The following is a 19,574-nucleotide window of genomic DNA, read 5'->3' as shown; positions in this document are numbered from 1 at the left end:
GAATTTAAAAACACCCTAGTGGGTAAGCTCAGGGCTTATTTTGTGACTTCCAAAGCTAATAAATGTAGGCTAAATACACAGTTTTAAAAAAAAAAATACTGACTCCAAGGAAGTCTGTTGAATCAAACATATATGTATGTGTTTCTACATCGGTTATGCAACCAAAAACAGTTTGACAGCTTGAGGTTATTGCTAGATGGAGGTACTAAGTACGCCTAGATCATCATTCACTCTCGCACATCCTAAAATAGCCTGTGCAGTCAGATGGCACCTGAGCTATGCATTGCAGCGTAGGAGCCAAGTGAACGTCACATTCACTCTGCTTGTTGACTGCTATTAGAAGGAGAGAGGGTCAGTTTGGCAACTACAAGTATCAGTAATGAAGGCTCTTCTGCGTGACAGATGAGTTAAATGCGTGGTTGATGAAAGAGGTCATGGGAGCTTGAGAGTTTTATTGACTGGGCTGACTTCCTAGATAGATAACTATAGTCGCACTATAGAGAGGCTTGGAATTCTCACTCGGAGAGAGAGCCTATGCTCTCTCAGTTACTCATCTCTAACAAGTCTTAAAGATGTCTTTGGATAGGACACAGCATCAAAAACCCTCTATTTGGTTCGCGCTGCCATGGGCTTCGTCCGCTCTGGCAGCACAAACTCCGAGCTCACCGGTGAGTTGGTGTTGCCGCAGTCGATCTCAGCTTCTGTAAATAGTCACACGCACACACTTAATGGTCTGTGTAAATATCGGTGGTGTGCTTTCTGTGATTGTATGTTGTCTTAAGATATTAGCCGCAAAGGTTTTCGGTTGACTGTTAAATTTCACAGCTAGTAGATAAGTGGAAGACAGTTAGTCGATGTAGCGGGAGTTGTGTATAAGATCTCATTTAGCCATTCCTCTGGATACATTGACGGACATGAACTCTACAGGTAGGACTTCTCTCTGTTACATCATATGTATGCATTTAAGTCTCTCTCTGACCTCAACTCCTTCCTTCTTATGTGACTCATAAATTCTATTGTCAGACTCATTCTATACACAGCGCTAAGCTCTACGAAGGTTGTTTCTCATTTCATCTTCCGAGTGCAATTGCTGGGAACCCTTCTTATCGGATAAAGCAACAGGTATAAGCCTTTGCCTTCAGTGCTCACCCATCAGAGTGTTTGACTAATACAAGAAACATAGACTCACAGGAAATTTAGCCATTTCGTATGATTATTAGATACATGTAACTACATGTATCTGGTAGCATTGTTAACTTTTGAGGCTGAATACTTTTGTGAAAGTAGCTAGTAATATAAAACTTAGTTGAAGGCTGACGTAATATCAAGTATCAGACAGGGTGGAGTTTATAGACAGCACACTTAAACCATTACTAACATTGAGCGGCAGCGTCATCGCTACAATATTGTAGCTATATTTATCTACCTGCCACCCTGTTAGTTAGCCATTAATAGAACAAGCCTTGACTCAGGGTGGAGAGTTACTATTTATCACACGCCTTAACTCTGTTAGGCAATGATACAATGTATCACGCTCTAGGGTACAGTCAGTCTGTATAGGCTTGTCTTACTCGCCAGTTATTGTTCCTTTATCTACATAAAGATAATGAGGGCTTTATCCAACTTCATTTCGTTTGTTGAGTAACACTTGAGGCGATATTTACAGCATTTTGTCTTTCATAGGCTCTGTATAGTTAGCTATATGTATGTATGTGCCCTCAGTTACCCTCGGCGCTGTCTTGGCATGGTCCTTTAGCACATCAATCGCTAGGGTTCATTTATCAACCTATTAATGTAAATATTTGGGCTTGAAACCTTTGATATATTCCTTTTCATTAGGTTGATAAGTAGTAATCAAGGGATTTAATTTGAACGATTGAATTCACCTGATCATTGGTTGAATATAGCTGACCTTCTGTCGAATGTAGCTGACCTTCTGTCGAATGTAGCTGACCTTCTGTCGAATGTAGCTGACCTTCTGTCGAATGTAGCTGACCTTCTGTCGAATGTAGCTGACCTTCTGTCGAATGTAGCTGACCTTCTGTCGAATATAGCTGACCTTCTGTCGAATGTAGCTGACCTTCTGTCGAATGTAGCTGACCTTCTGTCGAATGTAGCTGACCAGTGGTTGTGAATGCATCGAGTAATGGTTAGGAAGGCAGGATGCTCAGAAACTTAACTTGACGAGATGCAAGATCTGATGCAGAATGATGCTGTTAATTGGTACATGGTGTACCAGACATTTGAATAGCCACATGTTTTTTAATATGGTGAAATTAAGGTCGATGAGGCGGTTGAAGGCTGACAACCAGCCAAGCGTCAGGAATGTAGTCGAAATTGTCTACCATTTATCGACTACCCAACTACACAGCCATGTAGAAAAGCTCGTTAAACACTCGCAAGTTCTCCGAGTCGATGTTTGTCAGGGGCTGGTATGCCAAAAAGAAGGATAACTAATATCGATGTTTCTTTTTGTAGTCAACTCTGATGGTAAAGAGATGCCCAAACGTAATAGCTGATGAGCTAGGACTGCCCAGGACTCAATCTGTTCAAACTATGAATCGCCTAAACTCGCACGTTTCTCTTGAAGAGAGCGCTCTCAATTCCCTCAACATGGAGTCCAACAAGAAGCTTCAGCGGGATCGCTCAAAGCCTGACCGTAAGTAAACTGCTAGTATATCTATGAACTTGTCATGGCACCCTACTAACATTATTTATTTATTTTTGGCTTATTGAAATGTCCGAAATAGGCTGTGTGATAGATTGAACTCTGACATTGTCTATGAGTAATGTGATACGCATTATTGCTGGCTGCTCAGTTTTGCATTACTAGCGAGGTTTAATAGGAAGTTTTAAATTCCAATAAGATGAGCCCGAGATGACTTGACAACGTTTCATATTTAGTTTGTACCAGTTTTGGCGAAAGAGAAACACTGCGTATAACACTGCGTATGATTGTCGGCAGCAACAAACCAAACAGTCAGGGTATTTGACCGTAATGACAAAAGTAAATTATCATAAGTATTGTGATCCTGGGTTTGCTTAATGCTGCAAACATCTCTTTGTACTTGTACTAAATTATGTACAGATAACTGGCTTGTTAGCATTATGTTAAAATACAGCAGTGGTTGGCATTGTCTATTTGAGTACTCAGTCATATACAAGGAGACCGGTTGACTCACATTTAGTTACGCTCAGAGGAAATAATGGAGCATTTCAAGCAATTTTATAAAATTTAGCATTATGACTAGTTTTTGTTTAAAGAGCAATATCACTTCATAACCATTTTGGTTATTGCGGTTATAACTGGAGATAATGGCCTGGTTTTTATTAGTTTTAATTTCTATGCATCAGCTGGTAATCGTCTAATACCTGATTTATGCTATATTAAAGTTAAATATATTTCAATCACTAAATTGGTTTACTACAACTTTGAACTATAACTTACACTGTCCTTAAACGCCAGAACTTCTTAGCCATTATTTTAATATCTTAAATCGTATATAGAGGGATGGTAAAGCGCAAGTACGGCAATTCTAAATGTGAATCAGCTTTGATTAGCTAATTTTAAGAATGCCTAGTTCTCAGGCTAAATTAGAGCATGCCTAGTTCTCAGGTAATTCTCAATTTATAACTTATTCTCAACTTGTCATACATCTCGCTGTTCGATGATATCTCCTTTTTTAATTTGTTTTTCTACGCGCAGAAGGTGCTGAATAATAAATTTTTATAGAAGATCATTGCACCGAAATCCACATTTTCTTGCAGTGTCCCCAGAAGAGAAGGCTAAACAGCTAGAGGTGTATAAGGGCCTGGAAGAAAAGAAGAAAAAGCTTGAGAAAGACCTGCAGGAAAAGATAAAAGCTCTCAAAAAGTTGTGTCTCGAAGAAAGTGAGATCACCGGAGAACTCCCTCAGGAGTACACCAGTTTTATGGCTCCCGGGGAGAAAACTCCAACTGTTCAAAGACGAATGGGCACTGCATTCTCTATAGCTGGTAACTCTTCGCTTAACTTCTTAGAGTGCTTGTTGATTCTTCCGGCGCTCTCGTAATTGTAGAAGAATTACTTTAGTTTTGCCTTGGCTACACGAGGGCGCCCGATAGACAGCAGTTAGTGAATGCATGTAGAATAACCGAACACTCGACGTATAACAAACACAGTCAGTGTATGCTAAAAAGGTTTTTGTTGGACGCGTTTATGAGACATTGATAGTGCGATTGATTGCCTTGTTGGTCGACATTGATAGTGCGATTGATTGCCTTGTTGGTCGCACATAATTGAAAAAGACTTGCAAAAGTTATCTCTGATTATATCGATAGGTCTGTGCCCAAACAATTGTTCCTCGCGTACCCAATTTAAATTTTTTGCTATCGTGTCGCGTGTTTCCTCTATCGTATGGGCAGAAAATCTAAAATTGCCCTTAATTATAACAATGAGCAGACAATTTAGTTAGTCTACATGCCTATTAGTTGGCATAAAAGTTTAGTCTGCCATACTTACCCATTCCTCATATAGTCTGCCATACTTACCCATCCCTCATATAGTCTGCCATACTTACCCATCCCTCATATAGTCTGCCATACTTACCCATCCCTCATATAGTCTGCCATACTTACCCATTCCTCATATAGTCTGCCATACTTACCCATCCCTCATATAGTCTGCCATACTTACCCATCCCTCATATAGTCTGCCATACTTACCCATCCCTCATATAGCCTGCCATACTTACCCATTCCTCATATAGTCTGCCATACTTACCCATCCCTCATATAGTCTGCCATACTTACCCATCCCTCATATAGTCTGCCATACTTACCCATCCCTCATATAGTCTGCTATACTTACCCATCCCTCATATAGTCTGCCATACTTACCATTCCTAATATAGTCTGCCATACTTACCCATCCCTCATATAGTCTGCCATACTTACCCATCCCTCATATAGTCTGCCATACTTACCCATTCCTCATATAGTCTGCCATACTTACCCATCCCTCATATAGTCTGCCATACTTACCCATCCCTCATATAGTCTGCCATACTTACCCATCCCTCATATAGTCTGCCATACTTACCCATCCCTCATATAGTCTGCCATACTTACCCATCCCTCATATAGTCTGCCATACTTACCCATCCCTCATATAGTCTGCCATACTTACCCATCCCTCATATAGTCTGCCATACTTACCCATCCCTCATATAGTCTGCCATACTTACCCATCCCTCATATAGTCTGCCATACTTACCCATTCCTCATATAGTCTGCCATACTTACCCATCCCTCATATAGTCTGTTATACTTACCCATCCCTCATATAGTCTGCCATACTTACCATTCCTCATATAGTCTGCCATACTTACCATTCCTCATATAGTCTGCCATACTTACCCATCCCTCATATAGTCTGCTATACTTACCCATCTCTCATTTATGCTAATTTAGACAAGACGAATACTAATGCTATTTGGTCTGCTTGCCACTCCTTTCCTTGCATATCAGTGCTATTGTGATATAACATAAGCAGTACAGTCATTTCGTATTAGTCTTGTCTACTCGTTCTTTTTTCTACAGAGCTGGTTGCAGGCAAAAATTCAGACCTTACTAAGCTGGAGATGGAATACGAGCTCCAAAAGCAAATATTAAAAGCAAAGGAAAAGTTGTCCCACGATGAGAGTTTGTCTAAGAATGTTAGGAAAAAGCACACAGCTGGCTATGTGGAAGCCCGCTCCAAGGTAGCCTTTTCTCTTTATTTACGTGTTTATCTGCCTAGGAACCAGTTAGTTTGCATGCAGATTCTGGTCACTAGGTATCAAGCTAGAGATATGCAGATTGTAGGTAGGCCAATCCGCTCTTTAAGCTTCAGATGGTTGTTCCATGATTGACTGCATAATCTATCCTCCTGCTATCTCAAGAATTCGTAAAACTGCTAAACTCAAGAATTCGTAAAACTAGTAAAACAAAGAATTTGGCCTGTGTGTCAGGTATTGTCAATGAACTATGGAAAAGCATACAAGAAGCGCATGATCATCCCTTATAACCCTAAGGCATGTTTCATGTTCTTGTAGCTCAAGGAACTGGAGCAAAAGCTGAAAACCGCGAGAAGCCAGGCCGGCTGTGACAGTAGTAGCTTTACTAGCGAAGGTGAGCAAGGGTGATAATTCTAGTTTTCATTGGAAGCTCACTTGTATTTCTGATCAGGCATTTAACTATACGATGTTTCTATGTTTCGTTTATGCTCGTAATTCAGCGGTTAACATGTCGCCAGGCGTAAACATTGTCATCAGGTCAGAGCACTCCCTGCAACGGATGAGTGCATATTTTGTGTTTAAACATTTTTGCAGTTTAATCAATTATTTGCCTCTGCCATCACATATGAGTTTATCTGTAGCAACAGCATGGCCACTGACACAAGCAGTATTGTAAGAAAGTAGTTGATCCTTTCTTGTTTTTAAGCGATTGCTGCCCTGTTAGCAGGTCAGACGGCGAGTGAGGGCAGCTTGGGGCCCTGTAGTGAGGGTATGTGTTTATTAGTAGCTAGACCGGCACTTATTCTTCTCTGTTAAACCTTGCATTATGGTTGTGGCCTCTCCTTCTTTCTTCACAGCATGTATTGCTGTTAATAACTCTCCCTTGTGTTCATTGCATCGATAGTCATTGAAAATCCTGCCAGTTGTTGGCTGGTGTATCAGTCCGGCAGTGAAAATGTATAGACTGAGGAGCTGTTGGTGTCTGCTTGTTATGTTAATGTTGTCTGCATGAGATTAGTATGTGAGGTCCTCAAGCGATCAAGAGTTTCTTGCGTCACAGCGCATTTAGCAGATCTGTTTTTGCATCACACCAGTCAAGCGAGCTTACAAGAGACATTCTGAAAATGTTTGAAAATGTGTGACATAAACAATTGGATGTATGCCGCAATTATTAGAGATATGTCAAGTGTCATGAAATCAAGCTTTTCTTCATTGCTTAACGTTTCTGATGGCCTGTTTAAGAGGGGTTGGAAGGTTGGTAGAAGCGCATTCGGTCATGCTTGACTTGCTGAAGCATGTTTTTCTTGAAGACGCAGAAAATAAGTTTTGATCCAGCTGGTGTTCTCGCTGATGCTGCGCCATTTTCTTCTGCTATAATTGATTTTTTGAACATCTTCATAAGGCTTTGCTAGTTAATTAGCTTCACTATATAAAACATTGACTTCTTTGCTATTTTTCTTAAGGCAATCTCTCTAAGTTAGAGGGCAAACAACCACCTGATCGGTTTTGATCAACCATGATTTTTTATGTTAAAAAGTTGTTCACTTGCAATGATTTCCTGACCATTTTTATGGAGTGGTCAAATCTTTAGACAGAAGTTGAATTGGCTTTGATTTTGGCTGGAGTTGCGCGTGTGCCATTTTAGTGCCCTTTCTACTCACAATATAGACCTTAGCTTCTTCATCTTAAATGTTTGTAGACAATGCATCCCTTGGCTCAGTAGAGTCTGCAACAGCACTAGGTAAATCACCAAAGAAATCACCTTCATCTCAACAGGTAAGAACAAACTTGTGTTTTTTACCACCTTTTCTTTCGAAGCAATTTCTCTTTTTTATTTTGTTTTTTGAACATCCAATTTTGTGTACGTTATGTAAATCATTTCTGCTGAGCTCTTGATTATTCATCGGTAATGACTCTTACCTTGACCACCAACTTTTGTAGCTGGAATTCCTAGAACAGTCACCCGGTACAAGGCGGCGGATGAATTCTGGCTCTCGAATTTCGAACGCCACAAAGACCAGCAGCGCTCGTCCATTTGAATTTTCGAGCAACCCCAGTTCAACTTCTTCTCTCGCTTCCCTTTCTCATCTCGAGGGGTAAGCTATTTGTTTTCGTGCTTTGTTTTTGCGTACATCTGCTCCTCCATCAAGAATGGCTGGTGATATAGCTGAGGAGTAACTTGACTTTAAATGTCTTTCCTTTAATTATCTTAGTATTGTACAGTTCATAGATGCAGTAAGTGATGGAGATTAGCCGCAAGTATTCATTATCCTATAAAATTGAAACACTCTCAACTTTAATGTAGCTATTCCGATTTCACTCCAACAAAAGCCCTGAAGTATAATCGCACCCACCAGCTAGGGCCTTCAGGGAAAATGCCTAATGTCTGCTCCGCTACTGACCTCAACTCAGCCGGGCCTGGCACTACTCACTCTAGCAACTCTTCATTACACGCCTACAGTGTCTCCGGGGCAAGGCCCCTACGCACAGGAAGTATGGATGATGTGCGGTTTGCAGCTAGTAACAATGGTTAGTAGGTTTCTCAATTTTTTATAGGCTTTTAAGCTATTATGGTTCCATTTTGTGTATCTGTAGCCTGTTGTAACCCATCTGCCATGCACGTACCATTTACCAAATCTTTTCTGGTATTTTGTAATTAGTTATAAACTTGGTTTTGAAGTACGTTTGTTTTGTCATTCTGCAGTTACTGAAAGTTCAACACACCCTGCACAGCCAGGAAACCCAGAGGCAGCTCATCAAAATGCAAACAATTCTCGCTCAAAAAACTACATCACAAACAATCCATATGGCAGTCTTGAAAGAAAGACCCTGAAGCAGCGGAGAGCTGCTCGCGTGACCCACGAGCCGCCTCCCATTCCTAACCCCCAAATCTATAATCCCTACTCAACTCGTGCTATTCATGGCTATAACGATGTCACTAGCCGGGTGCCACCCACCCCACCTGAAGGCTACAGACATGTTGAGGAAGCCCCTCCTGTACCCTCAGCTAGGACGACTGTTTCACAGGCTCCTTACAGGCCTGGTGGAATTCATCAACGCACCGACAGGGAATACGCTCACAATGTGCATCTCACCTCTCGCCGCATGTATGAATCCTCACCACAGCCGTTCCAGATGTTGGACAACCCCTACAATACACATCGGAGTAATGTGGATAATTTAGGGCGATCTCTAGCCGACACTCACATAGATCCCATTAGGTTAGACCGATCAAGCGTTGGGTCAACTCAGTTACCGGCTCCACCTCCACGCCGATCTAGTGGTAGCCACTCGGAGCAACGTACTCCAATCAGTGAACAAGAAAATGCTTTCGTTTTCTTTAATAGGCTCGCCCAGTACCATCCTGTCACAAACAATAACAATGCTTATGGCAAACGCGAGTCTGCCAGTTCCTCGGAAGACTTGGTTGCAGGACGAGGTCCGCCGTCTCAGCTTCCTTCAACTGGACAGGAGGAAAGTAAATCCTACGAAATCTCAGACTTCTATCAGTACAGCGAACGGCTAAGGAAGGCTCGAGGCATTCCCGGGCCGAGTCCTAAACCACCAGCGCAGCCACCTCAACCCGGTCCGAGGTCATCTCTTTCTCACACTTCCTCTACAGCATCTATGCAGGGTTCTCGTTCAGACTCCATGTACACGGACTGTAAGTCTAACACAATGTTCTTAGTTGTTTTGAATGTCTGATTGTGGACCCTACTCATGAGTTGTCTTCTCCTTGTATTGTGAGCTCAATTCCTAAATATAACATAACTGATCTATAATCAGATAGTTGTTATGTAGTTGACAATGCAAAATTTGAATATACAGGCTTCTTTCTTTTAGCGTATATAAACAGCAAAAGATCAGACTCATCATCTCCACACAACTATGCACACTCACACTTGCCTCCAGGTTATACCAACAATAGTAGTTCCAACTCCCGTTCTGTTCAACCCAGGAGGTGAGCGCCCTATCATACTTTTAGTTTATGGCTATAAATAGATATTTATATATGTATCATGTATAATCTCTATGGGCTGCTCCTCTGTCTAATTTGTTCTCTTATATACACTATGTCCTCAGCTGCTTCTTACCATTTCACTCTTACCTTAAGCTTCGTATTTATCTATTCCAAATCGGTGTATTTTAAATCAGATATGTGAAGGAAAAAGTTGCTTGTAATTTATATTTGTTCGCGATATCGTTTTTGAATGGTATGCATCTGAAGTTTGTTGTTGTTTCATTCTTGGAAAAAGGTTACAGTTTTTAAGTTTCTTTACTATTGCATCGAAGATATGACTGTGTATAGATAGGTTTTTATCTAAGATGTGTTGTTTATTTGTCAGATACACAGAGCTATGGTAGGTTTGTCAGACAATCTCACGAACAATTGCTGTGCCACGTGACGATTTGTTGCGGTGTCTATATAACAACAGCATGCATCCAAAATCTCTTTCGTTCTTCCTTTCTCCGAGTAGACTTTTTATTTGTTTCGTTTCTATAGTAACCAAGTTTGTAGCCAAGTCAAGGTCTTGTTCTGTGTAGTTTACTTACTTCTCCCACTTATGATAACTAAAGGGTCTTCATTCTGTTTATCTCATGAAGAAGATCAGAACTTTATACTCCTTTGATCTTATTCAAACTGAGAGAAGCTTGCTTAGCTACAGAATGAAATATAGAGGTCAATTGTTAGTACATTATAACTTAAGGTTGGAAGCTGAAAACAGTCTTAGTATTTCGGATATCGGATAATATTCTGGGCCAATCAACCTGCCTAACGCCTTGATTATACATTTGGTTGGATAAAATATACCTCCCTGTCAGTGGTTGTTACATTATTATTATTATTATATCGAGCAGCCCGCCGTTTTATCACTTTGATCTACTTATTATTGACTTCAGCACCAAGTGCGCTGGTCACATGGCCAACTACTGATTGGATGTCTTTATGACTCCAACCAGTTTGTGTAACTTTCGAGTACCGGCTCTGTGTCTCCAGCAGCCGATATTCTGTTATGAATTTATCCTTTATGAGAATTGATCAGTTTTTAACAAAGATTTTGCTTTTCGAGTGAATAACTTCTGGTCTGTGTATCTTGATGCTATTGATGGTATTTTGTCATTATGTAGGTCATTATGTAGGTCATTTGCCGCAATATCTGAAGAATTTCATGAGATGAAATTCTCATAGTAAATATTCATATCAATATCTCATATTAATGAGCTTGTTTTTTGTCAGTACCTAGTATTGTATTAATTCTACTGCTGTTTTTCCACTAAGTGATGAGTCATGCTCAGATTTCACCAGCAGCTTCTTCACGTTTTTAAGTCTCATTGCTGTCTCACACCTTGGCTTGAGTTGCTCGACTAAATTAGCCTACCGCTGTTAAACCTCTCTTACATCATAAGCTACACAACCTCTGTCTTTATTCATCTTACTCGTTTAAGGGCAGTTTTGTTTGTGGAACTGCTAACATGGTTTGGCTAACCCTGCTGTACAGCAATGCATATACATGTATATGTATAATCAGATGGCATGTATTGTGTGCGACAAGTGTTATCCACGGAAGTTGTCTCACCCCTGATTGCTGCTATTAATCATACAAACTATGAATTCAAATGCTGTTATCATATGTTCTTTAATGACTTTGTTATTGTTAGTGCAAATGACAAATTAAATATTCAGACATCATCGATGCTGGCACTTTACTTGCAATCCAAATAGGTAATGCACTATTAGGAAGCCCCTGCTTTCAACAATTTGAGAAGTTGCATTACTAATGCTTCTATGAGAGGATGTGACATTGAGCTATGATCTTCTTTCTTCTACCGTTTTGCAAATTGATAGAAACTTTGCTGTTTCACGCCTTAGCTTGAGTTTTCTGCTGTTTAGCCCTTCCCCGTTCTCCCATACGCATGCAACATTAAAATCACTGCTTGCAGATTTATCACATGCTCGTCCGTTGTTAGTTTTTAGTTTATCATTCACTTGCAAAACCTAAGCAGTAGTTATTCTACAAATAATCATGGCAGTTGCTTGTAGTATTTAAAGTTTGATAATATACATGTAAGCTAAATTTTATAAAACGAGTAGCAATGAAATGAGGAGTTGTCTTTTATTTATAAAAAGTGTAGACAACTTCATAGTTAGAATTTTTCTTTTTTAGATCTATGCCCAATAGCAATGATTGTAGCTTTAACACTGGCGATGTGGGAGACAACTTCAGCCAGGAGATGTTGGACTGGTATCAGGGACAGGAATGCGATGAGCAGACATCATCCACTTTAGTCTAGAATGTTCCATGTTACAAGCGATAATGTCAGATTCCGGCATTGATGCACAAAGTTCAATTCTATGTTTTCTAAGTTTCATTTCAAATGTTGGATCATTGTTTTAAACAAATTATAGTTTTTTATGCTTTTGCATAATTTCCTCAAGCGGTATTGCAAACCTATTTTGTACACATGGGTAAATAATAAGAATTGTCTATCATTTTCTATTGATGAGAAATAGAACTGTCACTTCTATTTCAACAAACGATTCTATTGTTGTCACTACTACATTAAGTATTTAGCAAGACCAAATCCAAAGGTAGTTCCAGGTTTTAGCATGCGCCTTTATTTAACACCATTCAAGAACCTGATTAGTTCAAAATTCCGTCTTAGGAAACAATATAAATGTGGTCAATCTATGTGCATGTACCAACTAAGTTATTTTTGTTTTGTATTTATGTAAAATCATGTTATAATGTGTGATCAATAGAAACGTGCCTAATTCTAGCAAGAATGATTTTGAAGCAACCATCAAGTTGTGTAGGCGCGATATTTAATTAAAATGATTTTATCAAAAGTATTTTACGCATGTCTAATACCATGTATTTAAATCGGCGATTTCTACTCCATCTGTGCACGCAAACACTGAGCCATCACTAGCCTGTGGTAATAAAGTAATATAATTATACGTATCAATCGCCTTATCTTTAGACCAACCAGGGCAAAATGAACTGCACTGCTCTAATTATGGATCATTCCTAATTTATTTTTTAATTGTATTTGGTTTATCTTGAGAATGTCATAAGAATGGTGTTGGCTACAAGCATAAGCTTTAGAAAACTATCTGAAGTCAAACTTAGTTCCTGGCTAAACATGGTGGCAAAACCTGCAAAGCAAAATCAATTCAGAGAAGGTGCACAGTACTACAGGGTTGAGAAAACAACCCAGTTTATTTGAGGTCAAAATGCTTCAACTCTTGTACCTTTGGAATGGCTTGCTATTGCTCTTTATAATACGCCTTGCTCACCTTAGTAGTGATAATTCTCTCCTTTTGGCACCTACAAGCATTCCTCTCTCATATTCTATTGTTTTACATTACTATTAATTAAACAAATTTAAAATACACAATGTGCCGCTAAGGTAATGCGATATTCAATGGTTCAGATATCTTAAAATTGGTTTTACGCCGATCATATTTGGCTTTCCCCACGCTAGAAACTGCTAAGGCAGCTAAAAAACTATGAGTGGCAAAGATGCTGAGCCATAAAATAAATAGATTGGTGCCGAGTCATCAATGTTTTTTTTTGCCAATCCTACTATCTGACAGCGGTTTTCGTTACCCATATCTGTAATATTTTTGTTTTTATTTTCTTATTGTGATAAGATATTGTGATATATATATATATATATATATATATATATTGCTGGAAGTTGTTCTTTTGAGAACCGCAAATGAAAACCTTGAGCTGATACAAGTAAGTTTGATAGAAGCAAATTAAAGAGTGGGAATATTCGACAGTGATAGAGCTTTAATATAACAGAGGAGAATATTTATTCACTTGTTGGTTAGCTAATACAGCAGGGCTAACAAGTGTGCAGTACCAATATGAAGATTATTTAATTTAGCCTCTACCATATAAATTGTAAGCGAAACCCGGCACATTTTGGAGGTGGCCTGCGTCCATTTTACATGATTGTGGCTAGCCAGGCGCAAGTTTTTCAAGCTTGGCCTTTCTCATTGAGCCGCTGTTTATGATATATATTTAGCTAATCAGCCGAGAGTGGGTACATCAGAAGATATGTAAAAATATAACCTTAGACTGGCAATGTGCCAGGAAAGGCCGAATGTTAAAAAAATTAAGTTAAGACAATTGTTATACAATTTTGAAATGGATCCTGATGAGTAAATAAGTAAAAAAAAGGTAAAAAGTCGGCCTCAAAAAATCGATCTGAATGTTCTCTACTTTTGCAATCATAATGTCACAGCAGAGGAAACTTGGCAATTAGAGCAGCACTTAAAACAAATAAAATGTTGCAATCCACACTTATAACCTCGACATAGATTTGGAAGGGCTACAAGAATTACCACTTTAGTGTTCATCAACCCTCAGTATGAGACATCACGCTTCAATTAAAAATGGTATGTCCTACAAAGAACCATAAACTAAGTGACAAAGATTGCGATTTTACGATTCGGGTGGGTTAATTTTTAAAAGATCAACATAATTTTGGTCATGCACAGAGGATAATTGTCATTGCATTCATTAGGGAATGCAAAGGTGAAAGCGTAACCACTACCCCATGGCACTGTTTAGAATAAGAGGTCTGAGGCTATGCCATGGGACCCATGTAGGATTGGAAACATGAGGCACCCATTCAAAATAAAAGATCTCAGGATATGCCATGGCCCACATCAAAGATTATTATGAGCAAACTTACAGATAATTTTTGATAAAATTCAGTTTTCAACTACTGTGTTTAAAGGTGAAATGGTGTGTTATTTATAATAAATTTAGAAAATACACTTTTATAGACTGTACCTTGTCCAAAAAGGAGTTGGTGTTCTAATACCCAACAGAGTAGGCCTAATCAACTCTGAGCAATTTTATGTACCATGTATGAACAAATTTAAAATTCGAGGTATACACTGAGGAACACTCATATTTTCTTGTCTCTAAAATATTGCAAAAGAAATTTTATTTTTTGAAGGGAATGCAAGTGTCACGTTAAAATTCTACCAAGGAATATGCTGAATGTTGACTAGAACCCACCATATAGAAATATACAATCTCAAACATAAATCATATATGTTTTTAGACCGAACCAGCTAGAGTAGAGAGTTTATATCCATGAGAAAACTAGGTGCTGCTTCCACATCTTCTTTTGTTGAGAAATATTCAATATTTGTAGAAGACTGGCTTGTGATAAGCATGGTTTAATTAGGCTGAAAAGCAACTGGGTAGCTGGTAGGTTGGCCTCTCTGGCATGATTCATCGCTCAGGCAGTGAGAGCGGCTGCTATAAGTTATGGATTTGTTGTTATATAATAAGGAAACAGGGCTCAGAGAGTGTTTGGAGTAGTCATCAGATCTGCAACAAGCAGAAAAATAATGCAGACTTCAGTTTTCGGAAATGGAAAATATTCATTTTTTTATGCATTGATTGTTTTATTTTATTGACAATTGCAGCAATGTCCATGACAGCCTGTGTAACAGAAAACAAGAATAATAGGCAATAAGTCACCTCCGCAATGTTGCCATTGCATTTTCTGTTTCCCTTAATGTGTAAACACTGTCAACTTCTCAATTTACTTAACAAAGTTTATTTTTGAAAAATAAATCTTCATTATGGTGATTTTAAATCTTCAAATAAGCGATTATTGGGAAAGTGATATTACCAACAACCTACTCATGAGTTTTGCAAAGAAAGCAGCACTGACTGAAAGCATGAGGCTGTCCAGCTGCAAAAAAACTCCAATTGTATTTGCCGCTAAAATGCGTAATCAATTGGAAAGACTGCTTGCTGAGCAATTGTTACAGTTTGTGGCCTCCACGGTTATCTTGACAGAATTGAAATGTCATTGCTTACCTAGTCTGTTTGTAACGGATAGAGGGGATAGAGGAGTGACACCGCCTAGTGGTTCATCAAAAACACATTTCATTATATACAGTGCATCGCTGCTGATCCCAAAGCCTCCAGCTCAATCACTCAGTAATATAATTCTCAGAAATGTATTCAAGTTGCATGCCTGAGATGGCTAGGGCACCTGTTGAAACTTGTCACATCTTTTCTCCGTTCATATACTTGGCAAGCATAGCTTCACTATTTCTACCTGGGGTTAATGAAACTGTCAACAGTATTAAACATGATACAAGACTCATTTACTTATCACCCTTTTTTAAATTCAATATAACCAGCATTTCCTTAGCATCTATTCCCAGTTATGTTTGGCCGCCCTGTAGCTTCTCGATAGAAAATGGTCTGCCTTTGTACAGTTGAATATTGGGACCTAAAGTGTTGTTAGTTTGCCAATAAAAGGTCTTTTTCTAAATGCACCAAGCTATTCGTGACTGGAGGGGTTAAAAAATTCCTTTAGTGTCATGCTTTCGCCAACTTACATTCAGACTTGATTAGTAAATGAAGCAGTACAAAACAGCCTTAATTACCACCTGATAGATTAAGGTAGGCCTTTGTGATTGAGACAGTCATGCTAGCGATGCCAGAATGCACTGGTCCTCTATATGACCATTTTACATGTTTGTATAACAGCAATGCTTTTTATTCCTCATTATTCATCATGTTTACCTAAAGACGACAAATGAACGAGTTTGAATTTGTCACATTAGTTCGCTTTTCAAAGTTAATCGTTAATGCGATGCGCATTGAAACTGGCCGAATAAAGCCAACATGATGAAAAGTTAGACAAAGAGTGATCCTACCTCTTTAACATCATTACTATTGTACTAAGAAACTAGCGAAGCTGAATAACTTGTTTTCGTTAATAATTTGTATTATTGTGATTTGTAAAGAAGCGAGCTACAGCAATTTCAAACTTTTCTATTGGAGCTGTGAGAAAGTTTTAGCTGTCACCTCCTAGACCGCCCAGACGCTAATAAATGTAACGGGAAATTTGTTAAAGTCAAATAAAAATTTTTTGTCGAACGACTGTCACCAGTTTATCCGTCGCTGTTTATTTCCATGATACTCATCTTGCGGCTATCACTGCATGAGCCAGACCCGAAGAGTCAACACGGCTATGTCAACTCATGAGGTCTCAGTGTAAACTAACATTGCTATTCTAAGGAACCTTGAATGTCTATGCGCAACAAGCAGAACAATTAACGAGTTTTGATAGGAGACTCATTGCCTGTTCTACTTGTTTTCTATAATAAGGTCGATTATTTTTACTGTCAGCCTAATGTGTTTGAGTAGATTTATGGCTGAGCTCCTATTAGAGCGACTTTAACGATTAAATGTGATGTTTTCACAGTAAACCACGCAAATAAAAGCATATCAACAACTCTAACTAACATAAACAGTACAATTTAAAGATTTCAAAGATTAATTTATTATCACTATTTAATATTTATGTATCATGTTATTGATCGAGAATATACAATAGTTAGCAAAATACAATATCGCTAATCATATTATTTATGAACATACAAACGCATAAAATAAAACAAATATATTCTTGTTATTTCTCTACACACAGCAGTATTTAGACACACTTCAGAATGACAATTTTTGCCATAGATTAGTTACCAAACAACTTGCTGCTTGTTGTCAAACAAACTCCATAAACCTCCTTACAGGTTTCTGTGAGTCATATTCATTTTAGCCTTGCTGGTTTGCGTTGTTTTTGTCAGCGGGCTACTAATGATTGGGCTCTTGTCTATTTTAACCCGGTGACAAGAAGCGTACCCTCACCTGCCCGCAGTCAAATAGCTATGCAATGACTTCTCTTTAAACAAGCATCACCTTACCTTACCTTAGCATGCTTGAACGCTATCGATATATCATCATTCCATTATCTCATCTACATATCTATTACAAATTAATTTATAAATATGTCACTGGGTCAGAGAGCGTCTATAATATATACACCATTGTATAACATGTGTTCAGAATTACCTTTTCGTTGGCCCAATCAACTCCCTAGACAAGCATAAACCGAGTAAATAGTGTTTAATATGAAATTATTTGATTAATTGATGTTTGTATAAACCCTTTAATCGCACCAGCGGTTGGCTCGTGGTTTTACTATTGTAAGGATGGAATCTATTGCATTATAATAGGCTTGAGAATCTTTTAAATCGTTTAGTATTTCGCAGTTACACGGCAGATGGCGACATTGTTATTGTTCACGCAATGAGAAACACCGTCAGCGGAGAGGAAGGCTCTGGCCAGTAAGGTGCCACCAGCAAGTTTTGGGAAGAGGCAAGTCTCACTTGTGGGAAGATGTGTTCACCAGCTCCCCATGTTATGTTTACAGATAGGGCAAACTATATTTAGAGCAGTAGCGACTGCCAGTCTTTGGTTTTCAGCGACATCTCAGCATTCTCAGAAGATGAACAGCAAGGCATTTGGAGGTAAGGGTGGTTGTATGCTGAGAACCTGTTGAGTTCGGCCTAGAGGGTAAGTATTTGCACAGGACCTACTCACTTACATTAAGTGTGGTAAGTATCTGTATAGGGCCCACTGACTTACCATAGATGCAACCATGTGTCCTGTCTGTATTCTTTTTGTATTAAATGTCTAATCGGCAAACCAAAATTGAAAGCGCTTCATTGATCTGTAGGGGACTATGAGGCATATAGGTTTATCCCAAGTTTATTATTTCTAATACATGCCTCGAAGGAGCTGAGATAAAATACAAAGGCTAGACTGTGCTTTGATACAACCGACCAGTAGCTTATCACACTGTTAAAAGATAAGATTTTTATATATTTTAAAAAAAGTCTTAATTTTTTGTTGCTAGCGGTGCATATTGAAAACTTCATAAAACACCATAAAATAAATGAGTATATAAATAAATTTGTATTAATTTTTAGAGAGTTTTCTCAAACTGTTTGCTTTTACTTCAAGACAGATCAGAGCTCTTGCCAACAATTGGTAGGTCACCTGCTCACTCTGCGTCATTTGGAGGGCAGAAACTGTTTGCAGACCATCCCTGACAGTACTTCCTCGGTAGACTATTGCCGAGGAGAGGCTGAAACAGTTGAGAATGACTCACAATGTTCCAGAAAGATGTTCTTCCTATATTACTCATGTAGTAGGCCTATTACATTTATTTATTGCACTGCAACGCTTGTTACCTCTAATATTTAAGGAGTTTTGCGAATAACTCCACTTAAAATTCACTCATCACAAATCTTCTAAACTCAGTCTATTTTTTATTATTTGCCAGCTGCTAAAAATTACTAACAAGTATTTGGTTGGTCTTTACTACTCTTCTGCAGGCCATTTAATATTTATCTACAAATATTTTCATAGTTTTCAGCCAATATATACAACTTTCAAATGTTTTTCGATAGTGTTCTGTCAATGACCAAAATTATTTTTGCCTATGATTAGCGTAATATGGCTGTACAGTATTTTTTGTATTATAATGGAATTACAGTCAGTTTCATTGTCAACAAAAATTTTATTTAATATAATCTCTCCCATCTATTTCTCACCGTTGTAAAACGAGTAGATTTAAAATGTGTCTGGCAGATTTGGCAGGAAAAACATTATTTTGCATCTGGAGACAGTTTGGTGCTGTCCTGTTCTCATCTCTGCTTGAAGGAACTCAAAAGCTAATCAGAGCTCATTAAATAGTTTAGATGGGAAAACAAACTGTGAGGCAACAATGTGATGTCACCATACGTCTGCGCAAGGCATGTCTTGCAGACCTTCCACCCTCTGCTTCTTAGAAGGATAGGAGAGTACTGCTGGTCTCCCAAGTTCAACTGACCAATCAGAGCGGAGCGTGTACAGTTATGATTTTCCCGATTGAATAAATGAATAGAATTCTGTAGATGAAGTCAGTTCTATAGAAGAT

At 38.6% G+C, this 19,574-nt stretch overlaps 1 protein-coding gene across 5 annotated transcripts in view; it reads left to right on the top strand.

The window, feature by feature from the left end:
- The window catches only part of LOC137393484 (FERM domain-containing protein 4A-like), a 46,926-nt gene extending 34,638 nt beyond the window's left edge, over positions 1 to 12,288 (top strand). For 3 of the 5 annotated variants that reach the window (XM_068080075.1, XM_068080062.1, XM_068080070.1), the window contains 11 exons: positions 2,479 to 2,659; positions 3,769 to 3,996; positions 5,581 to 5,741; positions 6,075 to 6,150; positions 6,484 to 6,525; positions 7,456 to 7,532; positions 7,698 to 7,852; positions 8,062 to 8,285; positions 8,461 to 9,420; positions 9,600 to 9,717; positions 11,924 to 12,288. In XM_068080075.1, the coding sequence (XP_067936176.1) occupies positions 2,479 to 2,659; positions 3,769 to 3,996; positions 5,581 to 5,741; positions 6,075 to 6,150; positions 6,484 to 6,525; positions 7,456 to 7,532; positions 7,698 to 7,852; positions 8,062 to 8,285; positions 8,461 to 9,420; positions 9,600 to 9,717; positions 11,924 to 12,050 (2,349 nt within the window). In that variant the 3' untranslated portion in view covers positions 12,051 to 12,288. Of the gene's footprint in view, positions 1 to 2,478; positions 2,660 to 3,768; positions 3,997 to 5,580; positions 5,742 to 6,074; positions 6,151 to 6,483; positions 6,526 to 7,455; positions 7,533 to 7,697; positions 7,853 to 8,061; positions 8,286 to 8,460; positions 9,421 to 9,599; positions 9,718 to 10,102; positions 10,118 to 11,923 lie in introns of all 5 variants that reach the window. The other 2 variants (XM_068080091.1, XM_068080083.1) reach the window with 2 other exon arrangements.
- The last annotated feature ends 7,286 nt before the right edge of the window (positions 12,289 to 19,574 follow it).

The sequence above is a fragment of the Watersipora subatra genome, chromosome 1 (genome assembly GCF_963576615.1).
Source record: "Watersipora subatra chromosome 1, tzWatSuba1.1, whole genome shotgun sequence".
Lineage (NCBI taxonomy): Eukaryota > Metazoa > Bryozoa > Gymnolaemata > Cheilostomatida > Watersiporidae > Watersipora > Watersipora subatra.
This window is presented reverse-complemented; position numbering and strand designations above follow the sequence as displayed.